Genomic DNA, 18428 nt, shown 5'->3' with positions numbered 1-18428 from the left:
AGATTAGGTGGGGTTGAAAGCAATTCGTCGATACTTAAAAAATTAACAGCACTGATCAATGCTTTGAAGATTTTGATCAAGGCTCTGAAATCTTGGCAATCATTAACAAAATATAAAGCTCCTTTATTTTGTTCTATTGGATGATTGATTTGAAAGTGTGAGGCACTAATCACAACGATAATGGTCATTTGCCATCCATTATAATATTCATTTTAATAGGAATTTTTGTTTTCTGCTTGATTAAAGTCAAGAGCTATAAAGCTGAATTCAATCTATTCAGTGCTTTAAAAATAGCCTTGCGGAGCATAGGTTACCTGCTAGTATTATTTATATTTATGATTATAATTAAATGAGTCTAATCGAAGCAGCATAATTATTCAAGGTTTATTGATTATAATAGACTAGGCTACTGCATGTATGGTACAGAAAAATGAAATCCACTCAAAGACAAAAATTTAGATTAGATCATTTAGATTATATTTATCATGGTATTTCAACACTGGTGAAGAAAATAACTACTGTAGCTTATATAATATTGTTTATCATTATTCGAGAAGAATCTCATAGATTCGTAGAGAGAAGAATAAAAAGAATAGAGAATAGAATAGAATAAATTTTATTTCACTTGCTCAAAATGCAATACAATATGAATATATAGTACATAGTATATATTTATGCATTATACAATATTATTACAAGCATTTAAAAATTAATAAATAAAAAGTATATAATACATAACTAGCATATTACCTATTTGTTTATAAATAATAAACTGTAAATTTTAAAATTTGAAGGGAATTTTGTATTATGACCAAATGAACATAAAATATATCTTCTCGAAAATACAAATCCCACCAATCCCAGAGTTATCTGCCGCGTTTGCTGGGAATGATTACCATCAACCATGGGCTGACCATAGCTTCCACTCATCCTGTAGAATAGAGCTAGGACCTTGAAGACGTACATATGTCTGAGAGGCAATGCATTTATCCGTCTGAAGAAAGGGAAAGAATGGGTTTGTCTGTGAACTCCAAATATAACTCGAACTGCTGCTTTTTGTAATGTAATTATTGATTTGAAGTGAGAAATGTAAGTTGAAGCCCAGCATGCTATCCCATAATCCAATTTGGAGTTAAGGGAAGCAAAGTATAGTTGACGCAAAATATTTGGGGGAAGGAATTGCCTTAGATTATAGAAAACTCTTAACAAGTAGAATAGATGCTTCCTTAGACCCAGAACATGGATATTCCATGACAATTTATCATCTACAACCAACCCAAGATATCTTATAGACTGATTTCTTTCTACAACAGTGCAGTTACACTGCATCCTATTGCAGTCAATTTCATGATAGAAAATAGGGACATTCAACATGAGTGTTGATGACAAAGAAAAAGTCAAGTAATTTGTTTTTGCAGCATTAAGTGTTAACTTATTGTAATTAAACCAAAGGCGGAGTGTATCAAGATCTTGCTGCATCATCACTTGCAGTTCTTCAACATTTTTAGATGAGTAAGAGAATGCAGTGTCATCAGCAAAAGACGTTGCAATGCCATTGAACTTGTAAGAGAATAGGTCATTAATGTACACAAGAAATAGTAGGGGTCCAAGAACATATCCTTGGGGCACACCATTGCTAATACTAAGAATGTTACTGTTCACACCTCCAATGGAAACATACTGCTGCCTATTTTCAAGGTATGATTTCATCCATTCTGAAGCCCGACCACGGATACCAGCAGTATTTAGTTTTTTAAGTAGAATAGAATGGTCAACCGTATCAAATGCCTTCTTTATGTCAAGGAATAGTCCAGAAACCTTTACATTTCTTGCATTCAATCCCGAATAAATCTGTGAAATGAAGTTATATAATGCCATTTCAGTACCCAAACCCTCCTGAAATCCAAACTGACTCTTATAAAAAAAGTTATTACTCTGCAAAAAGTGAAAAATTCTCCTCAAGAATTTTATTTATGTAGGTAATATAACTGCGATTTCCAATTGGCTACAGTTCATCAATAAAGAAGTAATAATTCCTTTTTACACTTCGATAGCCATTATTCAATAACATTCCTAATTAGCCAGATATAATCGATTGTGAGTATTCAGCTCTTGTTTTACCATAATTAAATTATTCATCTTAAACTGCTAGTATTGCTTGAATGAGATTAAGGCATGCTGTCAAGAGAATTATCACTACTATTTTATGCACTTGGTAAGTGAGAGTAGTTGAACAAGAGTATGTGAGAGAAGTACTGTATTGACGTGTGGGCTTGTGTGAGAAAGAGGGAATGTATAGTATTGAGAGAAATAGACTTTGACAGAGCATCTGGTACGCGCGTGCGCGATATTATTTTTTCCCTATAATTATTACTATTGTGCAAGCTAAGGTGTTCTATACTATGATAGAGAATGAATGAAAGTGAATGTTTGAGCCTGGCTTAGAGAGAAAAAGATAGTTGATGATCCCCTCCCGGTGTAGTGATCGTTTAACGCATAGCCGAGTGGAGGGAGCGGAGTTGTGGGGCTGAATGAATTCGAAATTTATGATAGTAAAATTGGCAACGTTGCTGGCTGCCATTAGTCACCACTGGTTTCCACTTGTTGGGTATTATGGAAAAATATATAAAATATACATGGCTGCCATAAGTTTGGGAAGTTGACGGCTGCCATTATTATAGGACAATGGTACAATATTGGCAAACTTTTTGTTTATTGATATTATGACAATAAAAAGTAGATTTCGGACCTAAATTTGATGTTTTAAGAAACTATTCACCATAAAAACGACAGATACTCCACTCCTAAGGGTGGCTGCCACAAGTATGCTTTACCAGCGGTTGCCACTTGGATAGCAAGATGCATAATATAAAATATAAATATATAAATACATAAAACACTTGGAAGTTTTGTAATATAAATGAAAACAAGAGACACACGACATAGATAAATTAAAAACACTTGAAAACTTAGATTATAATCAGAACTTTGAATTTAATTTATTTATTATTTTTTTAAAGTAAATTTCAGGAACAAATGATCTTGAAAATGTAAACATTCAAGTGTACACAGGTTTAGTTCAATTAATGGAGGTTTTCTTTTCAATGCATTATTCTAAAGTAAATTAATACTTAAGAGGGTTGAATATAGATGTATGTTAAGTTCTCCACATCATTCCTGTTTCAAATTTTAAAAGACTATTAGACTGAAACACAATGATTTACATAATATCTTAGCCAAGTTTCCAATTGAGAAATAACTTAATATTCATCAATTCTGATAAAAAAATTTTTTTGCAACCCTGAGCTACATAATTTAAAAAATAACTAGTGATTGAATCGAGCCTGAAAGTTTCTTTTGAATTTTTGACGAAAGGAGGCAAGCTCAAATGAAAGATGAAGGCAAGTGAAGCGAGCTTGCTGATCCTTACTCTGGATGATCCAGCCGGATAAGGCGAGTGGATCGAGCCTGCCGACTAGTAAATTAATATACACGAAATTAATTAATATACAAAATTGAATTGAAATTGAAAATTGAAATATACCAGACTTGGAAGATTTGGTCCGTGTGCAGGGAGGATGCAGCATTGAACAAAGTAGATTTAAGAAATATTCGTAAGAGATGAAAATATAGAAAATTGGAAGGTATTACAATTAATTTTCGATTTATTTACCTCAGCAAGTTCTTCGAAACAACTGCCTATGGCTGGGGTCTGCTTCTCTTCACACATCTCCAGCATATCCTCCAATAGACCCAGCAGTGTCACGGTCAATTCATAGATATCTGTTATGTTGCTGAACATAGTATCGAGCTCCTGAAAACAAGTAAAATTTTAGTATTTATCAATTGTTATTTGAATTAGATGCGAAATTGTCTAATGAAAATTGGAAAAATTTCAAAAACATAAGAGAAAACCAGGTAGAATTTATTACTGTCAATAGTTAGTTCAACAGATTTGTTTTCCAAATGAAGTTTGAAACTATTGGTAACTTGTGTTGGCAAATGAATGTAATCAGAATGTAACCTACCGAAAGTAGGTAGGCCCAAATGACATAAGGGCCTATGTCATTTCCTATTGGAAAGTCGAGCACACTCGAAAAGCTAAAGCTAAGGTAAACTGCCTTGACCTTTGAATGGTACAAAAATACCTAATTGCAAATTCAAAAAGTTTGAATAAAAAAATGCTAGCATGATTATGATATTCAAAAACCAATGAAAACGCAGAAACATATCATCATCATATTTTCAACATTATAGCTTCAATAGTTTTCATTTTACATTTTCATCTTCACTTCTCATTCCTAAACTTTCAATCTCTAGTTAACATTGAGACTTCAGTGAATCAAAATACTCCCAATCTTTATAATGTATATGTATACCAATAGCGTTAATAGTTTTTAGGGAAAACTTTGCTCAAACCTATCTTAATACAAACCTTGTTATCTCCTGATGGTAACAGTTTAGCAATTTCCTCCCTGAAAACTTTGATGATCATGTGAAGGTCTCTCAAATGTTGTTTTTCATCTTGGATCAAATCTTTCACCACCTGAAAAATCAAATATAAGAAATTTTTAGAAGAGATTCTAGAGTAATATAAGAATCAATTAGAAGAGATTTTTTCATGTATGAAAATCATCCTTTCATTACAAATGATGGATAAATTTCACTGTCATGAACAAACAAAGACATTGACAGACTCAGAAACCAATTAAAATCGGGAACAGTATGAAAATATGTGGAGTTAGAACACATGCAATCCTGATTTCATTTTAATAGAACAAGCCCTTAAAAAAATTGTCAACGTCTTTTTTTGCAAAAACCGAACTTATTTCCAATTTTTCATTATAAGCTTTGGAAGAGAATCAGCATCATTCAATTACAGATTTTATTCGTTACCATATTCTGTACTGGGAGCCGAAAGACAATAATAAACATGCGCGTGTGAGAGTGGATTTGGATCAGTAAGGCAGATTCACAGTAGCCACCTAATTATCTTTTAAGCTAAACTCACACTTCCTCGACTCAAATCGTACAACTCTACTCGATGATACTCCAGTCTCTCGACCTTACGAATATCTTGCTCATTGTCAAAACTTCAGTTCCATGCTACTCCATTTCTTTAAAATCACTTTATAAAAAATACTAGTTCCAGTACTTCAATACTGAGCATGCTCATTTCCATAATCTGATTTTCAGATTTACATATTATGATAACAGTGAAATAGAAAATAGATTTGTTCAGGCAAAATATGATGAATTTTATGAATTACTACGAATACATCTTTCTTCACTATTGCTTATTTATCTAACCTGAAATAATTCATACTTGAGAAAAAATAATTTAGAATTATCCTTAATGAGACTGTAGGAACACAACTATCAGCAACAAAACGATCTAGTGGATGTAGAATTAGGTATATATCACTGTTAGACGTTTCCAATCTCAACTGATAACTGGTAGTTCATCTAACAAGGATTTATTGGGTTTTCCAACTCAATAAAACAAATGTAGTCCAGTCAAAGAAAGGTCGTAGAGGGAAAAGTTTGGAAGACAATTTTTGACCCAGTAGTTCTATTTAGGGTGGTAAGGAGGTAAACATATCAAAAGTCCCCACCCCTACCCCATGTGGTAAGGGGGTGGGGGTGGTTCAAAGGTACCATTTTTTGGTTTCTCGCATATAACTCGAGAACAGTGTATCTTACGGACATAGCTGTTATATAAAAAATTAAACCTTTCATAATTTCCTACAATATTCATCTTACAACTTTTTCTAAATCTAGTTTTCGAGATATCTTGAAAGTGTGACATTTAAAAAAAAACACGTTTGCCTCCAATTTTTCTCAATTTTTGCTCTTACAACTTTTTAAAAATTGATGGGAAAAATTCATGCTGATCATAAGCTTATAGAGCATCAAATTCTCTTCTATATGATGTATAATTTCACACTTTTACCCTGCACCTGTTGCAGCAGCTTTAGTGTTGACTGTGAAATCTCCAGTTTTGGAACAATAGAGACCAATTGACAAAGGGATTTGGAGGGAATGTTTTAAACACAATTTTTGACTTTGCAGCTTTGTTAAGACTAGTAAGGAGGAGAAGATACTAAAAGTACACATTTCTAACTCATGTGCTAAGGGGACGAGGGTGGTTTAAAAGTTGCATTTTTCAGTGTTTTGCTCCCACGTTAATATATTGAGAACAATGCGGTAACCGACATAACTACCTATTCAAAAATGAAGCTTGATGAATTCTCTACACTTTTTGTTCAGTGGAAGGAAAACTTGGAATAGTGAAATAATACATAATTTTCCCATCAAATTTTAAAAAGTTATAAGAGCAAAAATTGAGAAAAATTGGAGGCGAACGTGTTTTATTTTCAAAAATGTCACACCTTTAAGAGCGGATATCTCTAAAACTAGAGAAGATATAGAAAACGTTGTGAGATGAATATTGTAGGAAATTATGTAAGCTTTAATTTTTTATATAACAGTTATGTCCGTAAGATACATAGGTCTCGAGTTATATGCGAGAAACCAAAAAATGGCACCTTTGAACCACCCCCACCCCCTTAGCACAGGGGGTAGGGGTGGGGACTTTTGATATGTTTACTTCCTTACTACCCTAAACAGAACTGCGAGGTCAAAAATTGTCTTCCAAACATTTCCCTCTATACCCTTTTTTGAGCATTCATTGCCTGGACTGGTCAAAAGTCCCACTAATTTTCCCAAAGCTTGTTGATTGTGACCATATATATGGTAGCTCTGCGAACTAAAAAGAAGAAAATGAACATATCTGATAACTCTAAACAAAAAACATAGTTTAATCCTTTATTTCATAGTGGTTCCATATTGAAACCATGAAACCACACATTCAAGATTGTTTTTCACAGCTTTGTTGTGGTCTATAGACAAAACCACTCTCTAATAAGTTGGTAAAACTGTCTCTCTTCAGAGGTAATTTTTCCCATTCACCTGGCATTGGCCAGACTGGAGTATTCAGACTAAGATTAGCAGTGCGTCATGGCTATATGATGTTATGTTGGTAAACCATGATGTGCACCACGTTTTGATTTTTTATGTACTGTTTCTGAGATTCAGTTTGTTAATTTCTCTTATACATGTTGAATATTATTCTGACTAGCTATTATGGATATTACTCCACAATTATCTCACTCTTATCACCCTCTGCTGAGCAAAATATGTGTGGCAACTGGCATCACTGTGAAACCATCATGGAAGTGGAAGAAGCGCTATGGATAGTGCTTTTAGCCCATTTCTTTCTTTACTATTATTGTATTAGTGCTTTTTGCCCATTCCTTTCATTACTATTATTGTATTATAATTACTGTATTAGTACTATTATTATCATTATTATTATGAAACACATATTGATATAATGCCAAGAACAATGAAGGTGGCGCTTTACAAGTGTTCTAGAATTAGTCATTACTTTCCAGTAAATACCAAAAGAATTATATACTTCTCAATGATACAGAGTATTATTAATTATGGAATAACAGTGTACTCCCTAGCCCCACAATATGTAAAATTGCCATTGGAGAGGACTATGAGAAGAATTGTTCAAACGTTGTTTAATGGAATTGAAAGAAATCTGTTGGGAATTTTATCATTTGGTTTATTAGCCAAGTACCATGACTTGTCAAGGAACTATTTTAAAGAGGAATACAGAGTATTAAATGAAATTGTTTATGTGCTGCGACAAAGAAATTACAGAATGCAGAGATATAATAATGTTTATGGGAAAAACTTACCTAATAATAGAATACCCGATTTATTGAACTCTCTCCCTGTAGAATTAAGAAAACTGGAAAGGAAAGGTGAAGCTAAAAGGAAATTAAAGGCATATTTTATGAGAATTAATAACGAATAGGAAAAATAGCTAGCATAACTTTAGATTATTCTGGTTGAAATTATTAAATGACTTACCCGTTGTAAATGTTAATGAGGTTAGAATACTTGATTCAAGGTTATAATAAGTTGGCTATGGTTCAAAAAGCATTTGAAGCTAGTAGTTTACTTCCAGAATGTTATTATTTATAAACACTGAATTGAGCCTAGTATAAGTGGATTTGTTTGTTAGATAATAATTCAACAAGATCTTGTCATATTCAACAAGATTAAATGGAAACACATAACAATACGATGTATGATTTGAGCAATTAAGGGTTCAAAATTGAAAATAGTGGAGAAAAATGTTTTTTTTAAGTTTATTTCTTGTAATGTTTAATTCCTGATGGTTATACTCTGATGAAAATAATGTTATAATTATTATTATGAAAAATTCAAAATCAAAATGGGTTGTAGCAAGAGTAACTAGATAAATCTTGGTTGTAACCTGTGTGGTGTATGTGTGGCTGAGACCTTAGACCAGTTATAGAATAGAAACGGCCCATTGTATATTCATACCATTGATATATATAGTTAGATGACTAAGCTATACCTTCAAGCGCTTGTAAGCATGATGCCTCCTTCATTTCTCGTCACCATTGAATATCGGGCAAGAAGTCAGACGCCCAGAGAGACTTATATGGGAAAAAATCGACTTTCATTGCATTATATCTTTCGACATACTTGATGGATTTCAATATGATTTTTTTTCAACTTTTCGTCATTTCCATTACCATATGATACAATGATTTTTTCATTGAACATTATTTTTAACTCGACCAAACATCTAATTTAGTGAACCTACCTCACTACAGATTTTGATCCATTCTATTAGCAAATGAATCTCATTTTTTACACTATTTTCCTATTACTATGTATTTAGGATATGGAAAATAAAACATTTATAATAGATCCTTAATATTACCATATATTTTATTAGATGGCAAATAATAATAATACCGTTATCACAATATTTCGTGAAACTGTTTCTCATTTGTTTTGCAACTTAAGTATAGGTACCTAACTATACTCTATACTCCTATATTGAACATAAGATAATAAATAACTACATATTATAAGAACGGGAAAAATAAAACAATAGCAATGATGAAGAATTTATAGACAATTTTAGCAAATAATATTTTTTTATAATACCAATTTAGCATACAATATTTTCATAGTTCACAAAATATTACAATATAAGACAAATTAATGGAATGGAATATGGATACCTATATTGGATCTATGGAAATAAAATATTTATTATAATATTACCGAAACTTATATTTTATTACTTGGCCAATAATGATAATGAATCAACCTAACCACAACATTCCTTGAAACTGTTTCTCATTCATTTTACAACAAAAATGTATTAAATATAAGAAAATAAATAAGTACTGTATATATATGAACTAAAAAGTTTCACCATTAATTTTCCTTTGACAATCTGTATCGAAATCATGTATTACATGAACACCTTCCCATTTGAAAAAATTAAGTTGGATTCAAAATGAAGTTGGATCCATATGACAGACTAAAGTTTTGAAGCGACACAGAATTTCATTTCAACTGGAATAGGATCCCCATTGAGCCTACTACTGTAATATCATAGGTCTACTTGTAAAGGATCTCAGAGATCAATACAACAGTTCATGAGCGAGTTCTTAAAACCCAGGGGGTTCTAGCTTTACCAATATTTTCTTATTAAGAGATGAAAATGGAATGAATTACTCGTATATGAAATTTATTTTTAAAACCTGGTGTGTAACACTGAAACTAGTTGTTATAACATTTTTATTTTTAATCTATTTTATTAAATTTCAACAAAAAAAGGCTAAGTGAAACTTAACAGCACATTATTTTTCTTATAACTAATAAAATTATACAATGCTTATTGGTTTCTGAACAATACTAATTTATTAAACAAATGTCATTTAGATACAGAGTTGCATCTTTCAGTTCTTATTTTTCCAATAGCAAATAGCCGTATTTTCAAATAATCATTGCAATTTTCAAAACAAATATATTATTTCCAGTTTATGTGATTACAACTGGGAGAAATCAGTACAGGAAGAAAATAGATCATTTGAAAAAGGTTCTTTTTCTACACAGCTAATACAAATACCCGACTTCTTGCCCAAAATTTCTGGTAGCGACACTAGCGCAGTGGCATCATAGCGGACTTCGCTCTTATTAATCTTATCTCTATATCAATGATTCATACTGAAAGTCGATGAAGCTAACATCTACTGCCAAATCCACCCATCTTGACGTCACAACAGTAACGTCACGCATCGTATAGAAATTATAGAAAACTCTTTTGAGTTTGTTGTGTAAGTGTTTGTGGTGTTTAACTTACATTGTTGTTAATCATAGCTTGTTTTCCATAGCAGATTGTTATTTATTTATGTAATTATTATTTATGAAAATGGTAATCTCCTGCGCAGCATATAATTGCACTGAAATTTTTAGAAAAAAAGTGGAATATCTTTTCATGCGTAAGTTGAAATTTATACACATAAATATTGTAAATAGGTATGACTTTCATAGTGGTTTCACAGAGATACCACCTCATTATTTAATGGGAGCAAATAGAAAAAAATCTAAGATAATGCCTGGAATTAGCACAATATACTTATAATTTATCAACCAGGTAGACAAAACTTTTCTGCTGATGCTCTCTCTCGGGCATTTATAATGATAGGATGCATCACAAACCAGTGAAATTTGATGAAGTTCCATGAAGATCTGTGTTATCCTGGCATTTCAATAGTTTTCCAATGGATAAAATCCAATAACCTTTCGTATTCGGTAGAAGATATATGCAATTTTGCATGAGATGCAAAATTTGCTCAGTGTTAAAGCCAAGATGCCATTCCTTCCAAGGAAATATGGTTAAAGCTATGCGACCATTTGAAAGATTGAATTTAGATTTCAAGGGACCTCTTCCCTCATCTAGCAGGAACAATATATTTTCACAATAATGGATGAAAACTCAAGATTTCCATTTCCTTATCCTTGTGGTGACACGTCAACAAGAAAAGTAATTTTAAGAAACGAGAATATCCTGAAAATTTCATGTCAAAAGAACTAAGCCCGTATCTGATGTCAAAAGGTACAGCTACCAGCTTCACCACTCCCTACAACCCTCAAAGAAACGGACAAGTGGAGCGATACAATGGGATAATTTGGAAGTCCGTCCAACTAGCACTCCGATCCAAACATATGAATATAAGTAGCTGAGAGAAGATACTACCCGAATCACTGTATAGTATGCGCTCTCTCTTATGTACAGCTATCAACTGCACCCCAGCTCTAACAAGTTGTCATAAATGATTGTGCAAAGTTTCATTATGTCCAGCCATTATTTAGAAAAATAAATAGAAAGTGAAGAGAAAAAATAGTGGCTGTGTGAGCAACTAAGGATGTTTGGACAGTTTGAAAGTGATATTTAGATATAATGTTTCGTACGCAGGAACAATGCCCTAGAATATTGGTGGGGATTTAGGAAACACTCTGTAGATCGATTGGTTGAATTCTGTCATTCACTTGAGGAGCTAATCTTTCTAAATGCCTAATATTAAATAAACAAAATACCTTGAAACTTATAATGAAAACATCTTCGATATGGTTATTTAATTCACGTTCATACTAAATTTGATTACTATACTATCAACAGGTCTAGTTCATTTTAAAAGTATATAGTATTTTACAAGAATTTTTACTAGTATAGTATAGTCTGATCAAGTCTTCTGCATGATTCTAGTTGAATCGTCTCATATCATGAGAGATTGATAATTATTACAGCACTCTAGGAGAGAAAATTAATATTTTCAATGAATTGAATGGAAGAGAAATTTCGTTCTACAAAGTTCTAGACCAAAAACTACCAAGATAGTTGAGAGACCCTCAAAAATTAATTTTTTCAGCTCGAATCAAAATTTAAGTTTAACATATCAAAAGTCCCTACACCTACCAACTGTGCTAAAGGGGTGGGAGAGGTTCAAAGGTACCGTTTTAAAGGTGCAAAGCAGCTATTTTAGGTCTTATAACCCTCCAACAATGCATCGTAAAAAATAATGCTTATCGAATGTTTGTAGAGCATTGATTCTCTTTGATATTATGTATTACTTCACTATTCTAAGTTTTCCATTCATTGTTATAGCAGCTTTTAATGTACAGAGTGTAATTTTCAACTTTACAGTTTCGAAAATCGAGAAACCATGTACATATTTGAGCTCTCTAGAAAGTCTCTGCAGTGGGCACATAAGTTCCCAGACCGGCAATATCACATTACATGTATTTATCGTGTAATAAAATCAGCTGTTTTGTAATTATTTAGCCTGCTGTACACAAAATTAATAATAATCTGATGTTGTATCAGTAAGACTACATTTTTTGATATTATCAGTAAAAGAATAGTATTGAATAAAAACGACTTGATAGTCAAGAATGGTACCTCTTCATAAGTTGTTGACGCTCTTGTAGGTCTAGGTACAACTGGCTCACTTGATGGTACAGAGCTGCTTCCCATAGGGTCATCATCTTGATAAAACATGTCCATCAGCGCCTGTTTATAAATTAAATAATAAAGTCAAATTTATTCGCATTATACTAATCTGGTAATCAATACTATCTACAGAATTGTAAATATTGGGTTATATATTAAAGAAACCACCAAAACAGACTAAAACAGCTATAGTTTAATTAACAACAAAATGAACGTATTTTGTATGGTGATTTATTATTCTCTATTCTGTGTTATAGGATGACCCTTTCATTATAGGTAGTTTTCCACGATTCTATGATCTTAACACAAAATCCCAATTTCAGCGCATTGGATAGATCATTGAAGAATAATCAATATTCCAATTCTGGAATATTGAATTGCAGTAATTCATCAAGAAGCTAATTGGAGGCATCTTCGACTTCAATAATTGATGCAGAAATCAAGAGGGCAGGAAGAAAATAGCATTGAGCGCTTTAGAATAATATCAAATTTGACTTTGATAAGAATATTCAAAAATAAAATCAAGGATATTGCATCCTTGAAATAAAGAATATGTTGAAGTTATAGATGATTAAAAGTTGCAGAACGAGATTCGACCCATGATCAGTGACAGCTCATCATAGATCTCATGTGATTTTTCCATGATAACTGGCAGAATAAAATCTTGGGAAATATGGTTTCCAGTATGAAGTTGATTTCCAGAAAAATTACAAAATGGTTTCGAAAACATAATAAACTACCAACTCTGGAATGTGAACATGCGAAACAGTATTCTTGTAGGGGAAAGAGTGAACATTTTATTTCACATTCTTGTCAGATTCTTCAAGATCTGATAGAAGCATTTGAACAATGACAGTACGAAACGAGATTTGTTTGAAAACACGGAATCGCAACAAACGTGAATTCAAGGATCTCTTAGCTTGAGTCTTGAGCAACAGCCAAAGCACATTTACATATCTTATTTAACATTCACGTTATGGAGTTCTCTTCAAATTTTCATATTGACACAGAGGCCGACAGAAAAACCAAATGGTTTTAGAATATATATATATATATAGAGTTGGTGAAAAGTCCGAGAACGGCTTAATTTCTGAAAAACAAAGGTAATTTGTCGGCGGGTGTGAATGGGGATCCTACTGAAACTTAACATCCTACTTTATTATGTCTTTTATTATGTCTATTCCGACATCTTGGAACCGCCATTTTGGATGTAACTTTATTTTTTTAAATAGGAAGGTTGTCATGCAATACATGATTCCGATACGGAAATTTAAGACAAAATGTATGGCGAAGACCACACATTGATATCTCAAACCGTTAGGAAGATATTCACATTATAAATCAATACCATGCAAATTAGAAATGGAAATAAGTGGTATTGATTAATAATGTAAATATCGTCGAAACTGTTTGAGATATCGATATGCGGTTTTCGCCATTATTTTTTTCTTGAATTCCGTATCGAAATCATGTCTCGCATGACCACCTTCCTATTTGAAAAAATAAAGTTGCATTCAAAATGGCGGATCCAAGATGGCGGACCAGATGTTAAAGCCATAATAAAGTAGTATTTGAAGTTTGAGTAGGATCCCCAATCACACCCACCATCAAATTACCTTTGTGCATGAGATATTAAGGCTGTGCAAAGGCTAAAAATAAACTTTCTACTCGTGATACTTTTCAAAGTTTTTCAATTTTTATATCATCAAACTATCAAAATGAAAAAGTTTTCTCAGGAAAACATTTTTTTTCTGATCATTACTTTTTGAGATATGAGCGCCTAAAGTTTAAAGTTCTGGGACAGAACATTTCAAATTCGGTAAGAGATGAATCCATGAGATTAAGAGGATAGATTCTTTATGGTGTTGTTGATCTAGTAAAATAAAAATTTTCCAAAAATATCAATTTTTAAGATAGTAATTCAATTTACTAAAAATAACCAAAAATAACTTTTAGTTGAGTTATTTTTGGTAAATTGAATAACTTTTTCAAAAAATGATTTTTCAGAAAATTTTCATTTCACTAGATCAACAATACCATGACCATCCTCTAAATCTCATGGATTTATATCTTACCGAATTTGAAATGTTCTGTCCCAAAGATTCAAACTTCAGGCGCTCATATCTCAAAAAGTAATGATCGGAAAAAAATGTTTCCTGAGAAAACTTTTTCATTTTGATAGCTTGATGATATACAAATCGAAAAACTTTGAAAAATATCAAGAGTAGAAAGTTTATTTTTAGCCTTTGCACAGCCTTAAGCCGTTCTCGGACTTTTCACCAACACTGTATGTAATATATTGTTTCTTGCCGTCTTTATCTAAATTACTTGAATTATGAAGCTATTTTTGTACTACAAATTAATGTGTTGAAACAAATGTTCCGAAAACATAAGATTTCAACTAATGACGATCTTGCATAGACTTGAATTTTATGGAAAAGATATTTGTATATTACGAAAATCGAGCTGATAAATCCAATTAAATTGATTAAAAGTTAGTCGTTTTTGAACTATTTTACAAGTTATTACCTGTAAAGAGCATGTTCCTTCATATCAAACATATTTATATATTACGAATAATGATAAAGAAGATTTTTCTAGTTTAACGTGATTGTTTGCTCAATAAGATAGATCGGAAACACTGATTACACAAGTGAGAAATTTGATCAAGATGAAATTACAAGCCGCACAATAGTTAAAAATCCAACCAATTTTTAGAGAATAATTTTCAACATTAGCATTTTCATTTGTTTCAATAGTATCCTAATTTTCAGGGGTTCGAGTGATTTTTTTACGGTTGGTAGATTGGACATTTTCTTCTTAAAAACGTGCCACAAGTTAATTAATCACAAGGTTTCACTGATACAATTAAGTTAACCGCGTTTAAAACTTGAAAACACGTTTTCAAATAATGAGTTAAATAACTATCAAGACAATTCTAAAATTATTACAAAGTGGTACTTGTTTCAATGAATTTCTCAGCACTCATTATACAATATAAATTCATTTTAAAGCAAAAACCAAGCCACCAAAAAATGGTAAATTGTACTTTGAATGAGAAGATGCAATTTTTCGCAAAATTTAGCTTCATAGCGAAGCATTTTCATATTTCTAATCATTTTTATGAGAGAAACAACCCTATATCAATCCATACGAAACATCTTTTAGAAAATACAGAAATACAAAGTTTCATTCATGACTGATTCTCAAAACTCAAACACCAAGCTAACAAAATAGTTTTTTAATATGTCCAATCGATTCTAAGACGACAGTGGGCTACACTTCATTCACCTTGTATTTTCCAAAACCATCTAGTAGAAAAGTAGTAAACATACACATAAAATCTCAAAACAGCAAATTCCCCAATGAACTAGGAAGACTTATTATTTGCATCATATTTGTACACCGATTATTCAAGAAATTCTGCAGAGTATATCAAAATCAGCAAAATCTCGAATTAATTTCTTGCACATTCCACATATTTTAAATGATCCAGCTATAAATTTTAGCAAAAACACGAAAATTGAATGATAGAAGCAGAGACAATAGCGTGATGATGATTTTCTCAAACGACCATATTTTTTCCCATGAATGAAATACATGTAGCATACATAGAGCCATTTGATAATATGAAGTGAACATTGATTTATATACATTCAATTATTTAATGATTTTTTTCGTGCTATTGCAGCATGTTTATAACAATTGTCAACAGCCGAAAACAAAGTACTAAGGTAGGATGATAAGTAATGCACTCATGATCGTAAAATACGAGCTAAATTAACTTTAGAAGAGTAGATATCTGGTGGCATTTGAAAGTACTCTTATTCCTCCACGCGCCTGCATAGATAGAAAGGATTTCTGTAATTCAGTATGTTTTGCTTGTGTTGTAGTGCTTTGCAAACGCAAATTAAACAACGCGTTTCTCGAACGCAGGACGTAATAGCTGCCTTCAACTTATTGTCCGAGCTGTAATGATTCCCCTGGAGGTCTTCTCTCTTCAGTAGATGAGGGGAGTAAAAATGACAGGGAGCGATGTTGGCAGAATATGGAGGGTGTGAAATTAATTGAAAGTTTGTCGGAGCCACTTCAGTTGCACGAGAAGTGTGTGACTGAGCGCTCCCTTATTGCAAAATTATTGGCACCAAGTTACCTATCACACGACAAACTCGATGCCAATGATGTTTCAGAGTATGTCAGTATGCACACATACACACACACCCACACCGAATCAAATCATCCAAATTCCAAACAATTATCGTCTGAGGCAGTGATTGGACGAGGCTTTCCAGATTGGGTTTTTCCAAAAAGGCTTTTCCAGATTGAGTTTGTGGTTGGCAATCACAACATTTTACCAGTGTTCGATTAAGGTTAGACTCGCATTAGACCTATTCACAGTATAACTACGAACATAGATCTAAGTGGTTTTTCTTGGATTCCGTTGAAAATGTCCTACATTTCCATTTTCTCTGCAACCGAAAATTTGCTAATGGCAGGCTTTTAATGTTATTCCAGAACATTCTCCCACTCCTCAAACGAAACTCAAATAAAGAATAAAGTGGAGCCTTCAAACTGTTTAGACGTGTGGAAGAATATGAGCACTCTCCTATGATAGCAATCGCGATTATCTAGTGAATTTAGGCCGTATCTTCTTTGAGCATGAAATACCTAATACTTATCAGCCTATTGTAATACCGTAATATAAATTCAAACAATCATTCTATTGAAGAGTTCTATTGAATTCTAATCTGATATGAGTTACCTCATCCATATATAATCAGTTTGAAATTAATTAACGGTGGTTTCAATCCACATTCAACAATAAAAAAGTTTTCTCTCAATACGAAAATGTTAATTTTTCTAGTAATACTAAACTTTACTAATCTAGTCAACACACTCATGAATATTCTACGAACATACAACATCACACATAAGTACTTCATTTGAAATTTGAGGTTTATGGACTCAATTTGGCATTTTTACAAGAATTATTCATCAAATGTTATTTAACGCAATTGTTTTAGAATATGTCATTACAATACAAATATGTTTGATGGATTTCAATTTTTTACAGCGACTTGTTAGTTTCCAAGTAAATATACCTTTTTATGATTTCATATTTTTCATTAATTTAAAAAGAATATTTATACGTTTTATATTATAGTAGTATATTATAAGGTATATATATATATATATATATATATATATATATATATATATATATATATATATATATATATATATAAACTTGTACTATTGATATGGTTAACTACTGTTTGTAGTGAAGTTTTATATTGAAGTTAAGAGGGAAATTATTAATTGTAAGTGATTATGAATGCTATTATTATACATTTTTACTGAAAGGGTGATTATTTAATAACAGTGCCACAAAAATGTGATAAGGAAGCTGATGAAAGTAATTAAAATCAACCAAGCGTAACATTACAAGAGTTCAAGGTTTTAGAGTCGTAGGCGATAGTCATGCGAATAGAAATTATTGAGAAATGGCAAAAATTTCATTCCTAGGAATGCATGCATCAGTAAAAAAAACCACCACTGTGGCTGCTTAAATGCTCAACTACAAAAGTCAGAAGATTTAGAAAAATATTATCATCTTCAATACACTACTATTATAAAAATGAAGCATTCAAATCGGCAATATTACAATGTTTTTAAATAAATTGAAAGTTGCATGATATGGTACACTAATGAAATAACAATTCTTAAAGATTTTCCTATCAATAAAAGTTGTTGATAAATAATGAATTATTGATTACATGAGCATCATAATTCAAAATAATTCATATACATTCCAGGTTAGGGAAATAAAAAAAAAACCGAAAGTAAGTTATTTTTTAGTAGCATTGGACCTACTTTCAATATATTTTAATAAAAGAAATTACTGAAGAATAATAAATTTCATAGTTCAGTTATATAAAAGGGCAGTAAGTTTCTATTTATTCAATAGCAAGATTACGCATTCTCCATTTACATTAAAAATCTCAAT

At 31.9% G+C, this 18428-nt stretch overlaps 1 protein-coding gene across 8 annotated transcripts in view; it reads right to left on the bottom strand.

The window, feature by feature from the left end:
• Positions 1-18428, bottom strand: part of LOC111056735 (protein son of sevenless) — a 482488-nt gene that overhangs the window by 142193 nt on the left and 321867 nt on the right. For all 8 annotated transcript variants that reach the window (XM_039443299.1, XM_039443301.1, XM_039443300.1 and 5 more), the window contains 3 exons: positions 12371-12481; positions 4436-4546; positions 3674-3814 (listed from right to left, as the gene is read on the bottom strand). In XM_039443299.1, coding sequence (XP_039299233.1) covers positions 3674-3814; positions 4436-4546; positions 12371-12481 — 363 coding nt within the window. The remainder of the gene's footprint in view (positions 1-3673; positions 3815-4435; positions 4547-12370; positions 12482-18428) is intronic.

This window comes from Nilaparvata lugens, chromosome X (assembly GCF_014356525.2).
Source record: "Nilaparvata lugens isolate BPH chromosome X, ASM1435652v1, whole genome shotgun sequence".
Taxonomy (NCBI): Eukaryota; Metazoa; Arthropoda; class Insecta; order Hemiptera; family Delphacidae; genus Nilaparvata; species Nilaparvata lugens.
The sequence above is the reverse complement of the archived record's forward strand: the minus strand, read 5'-3'. Positions and strand labels throughout refer to the sequence as shown.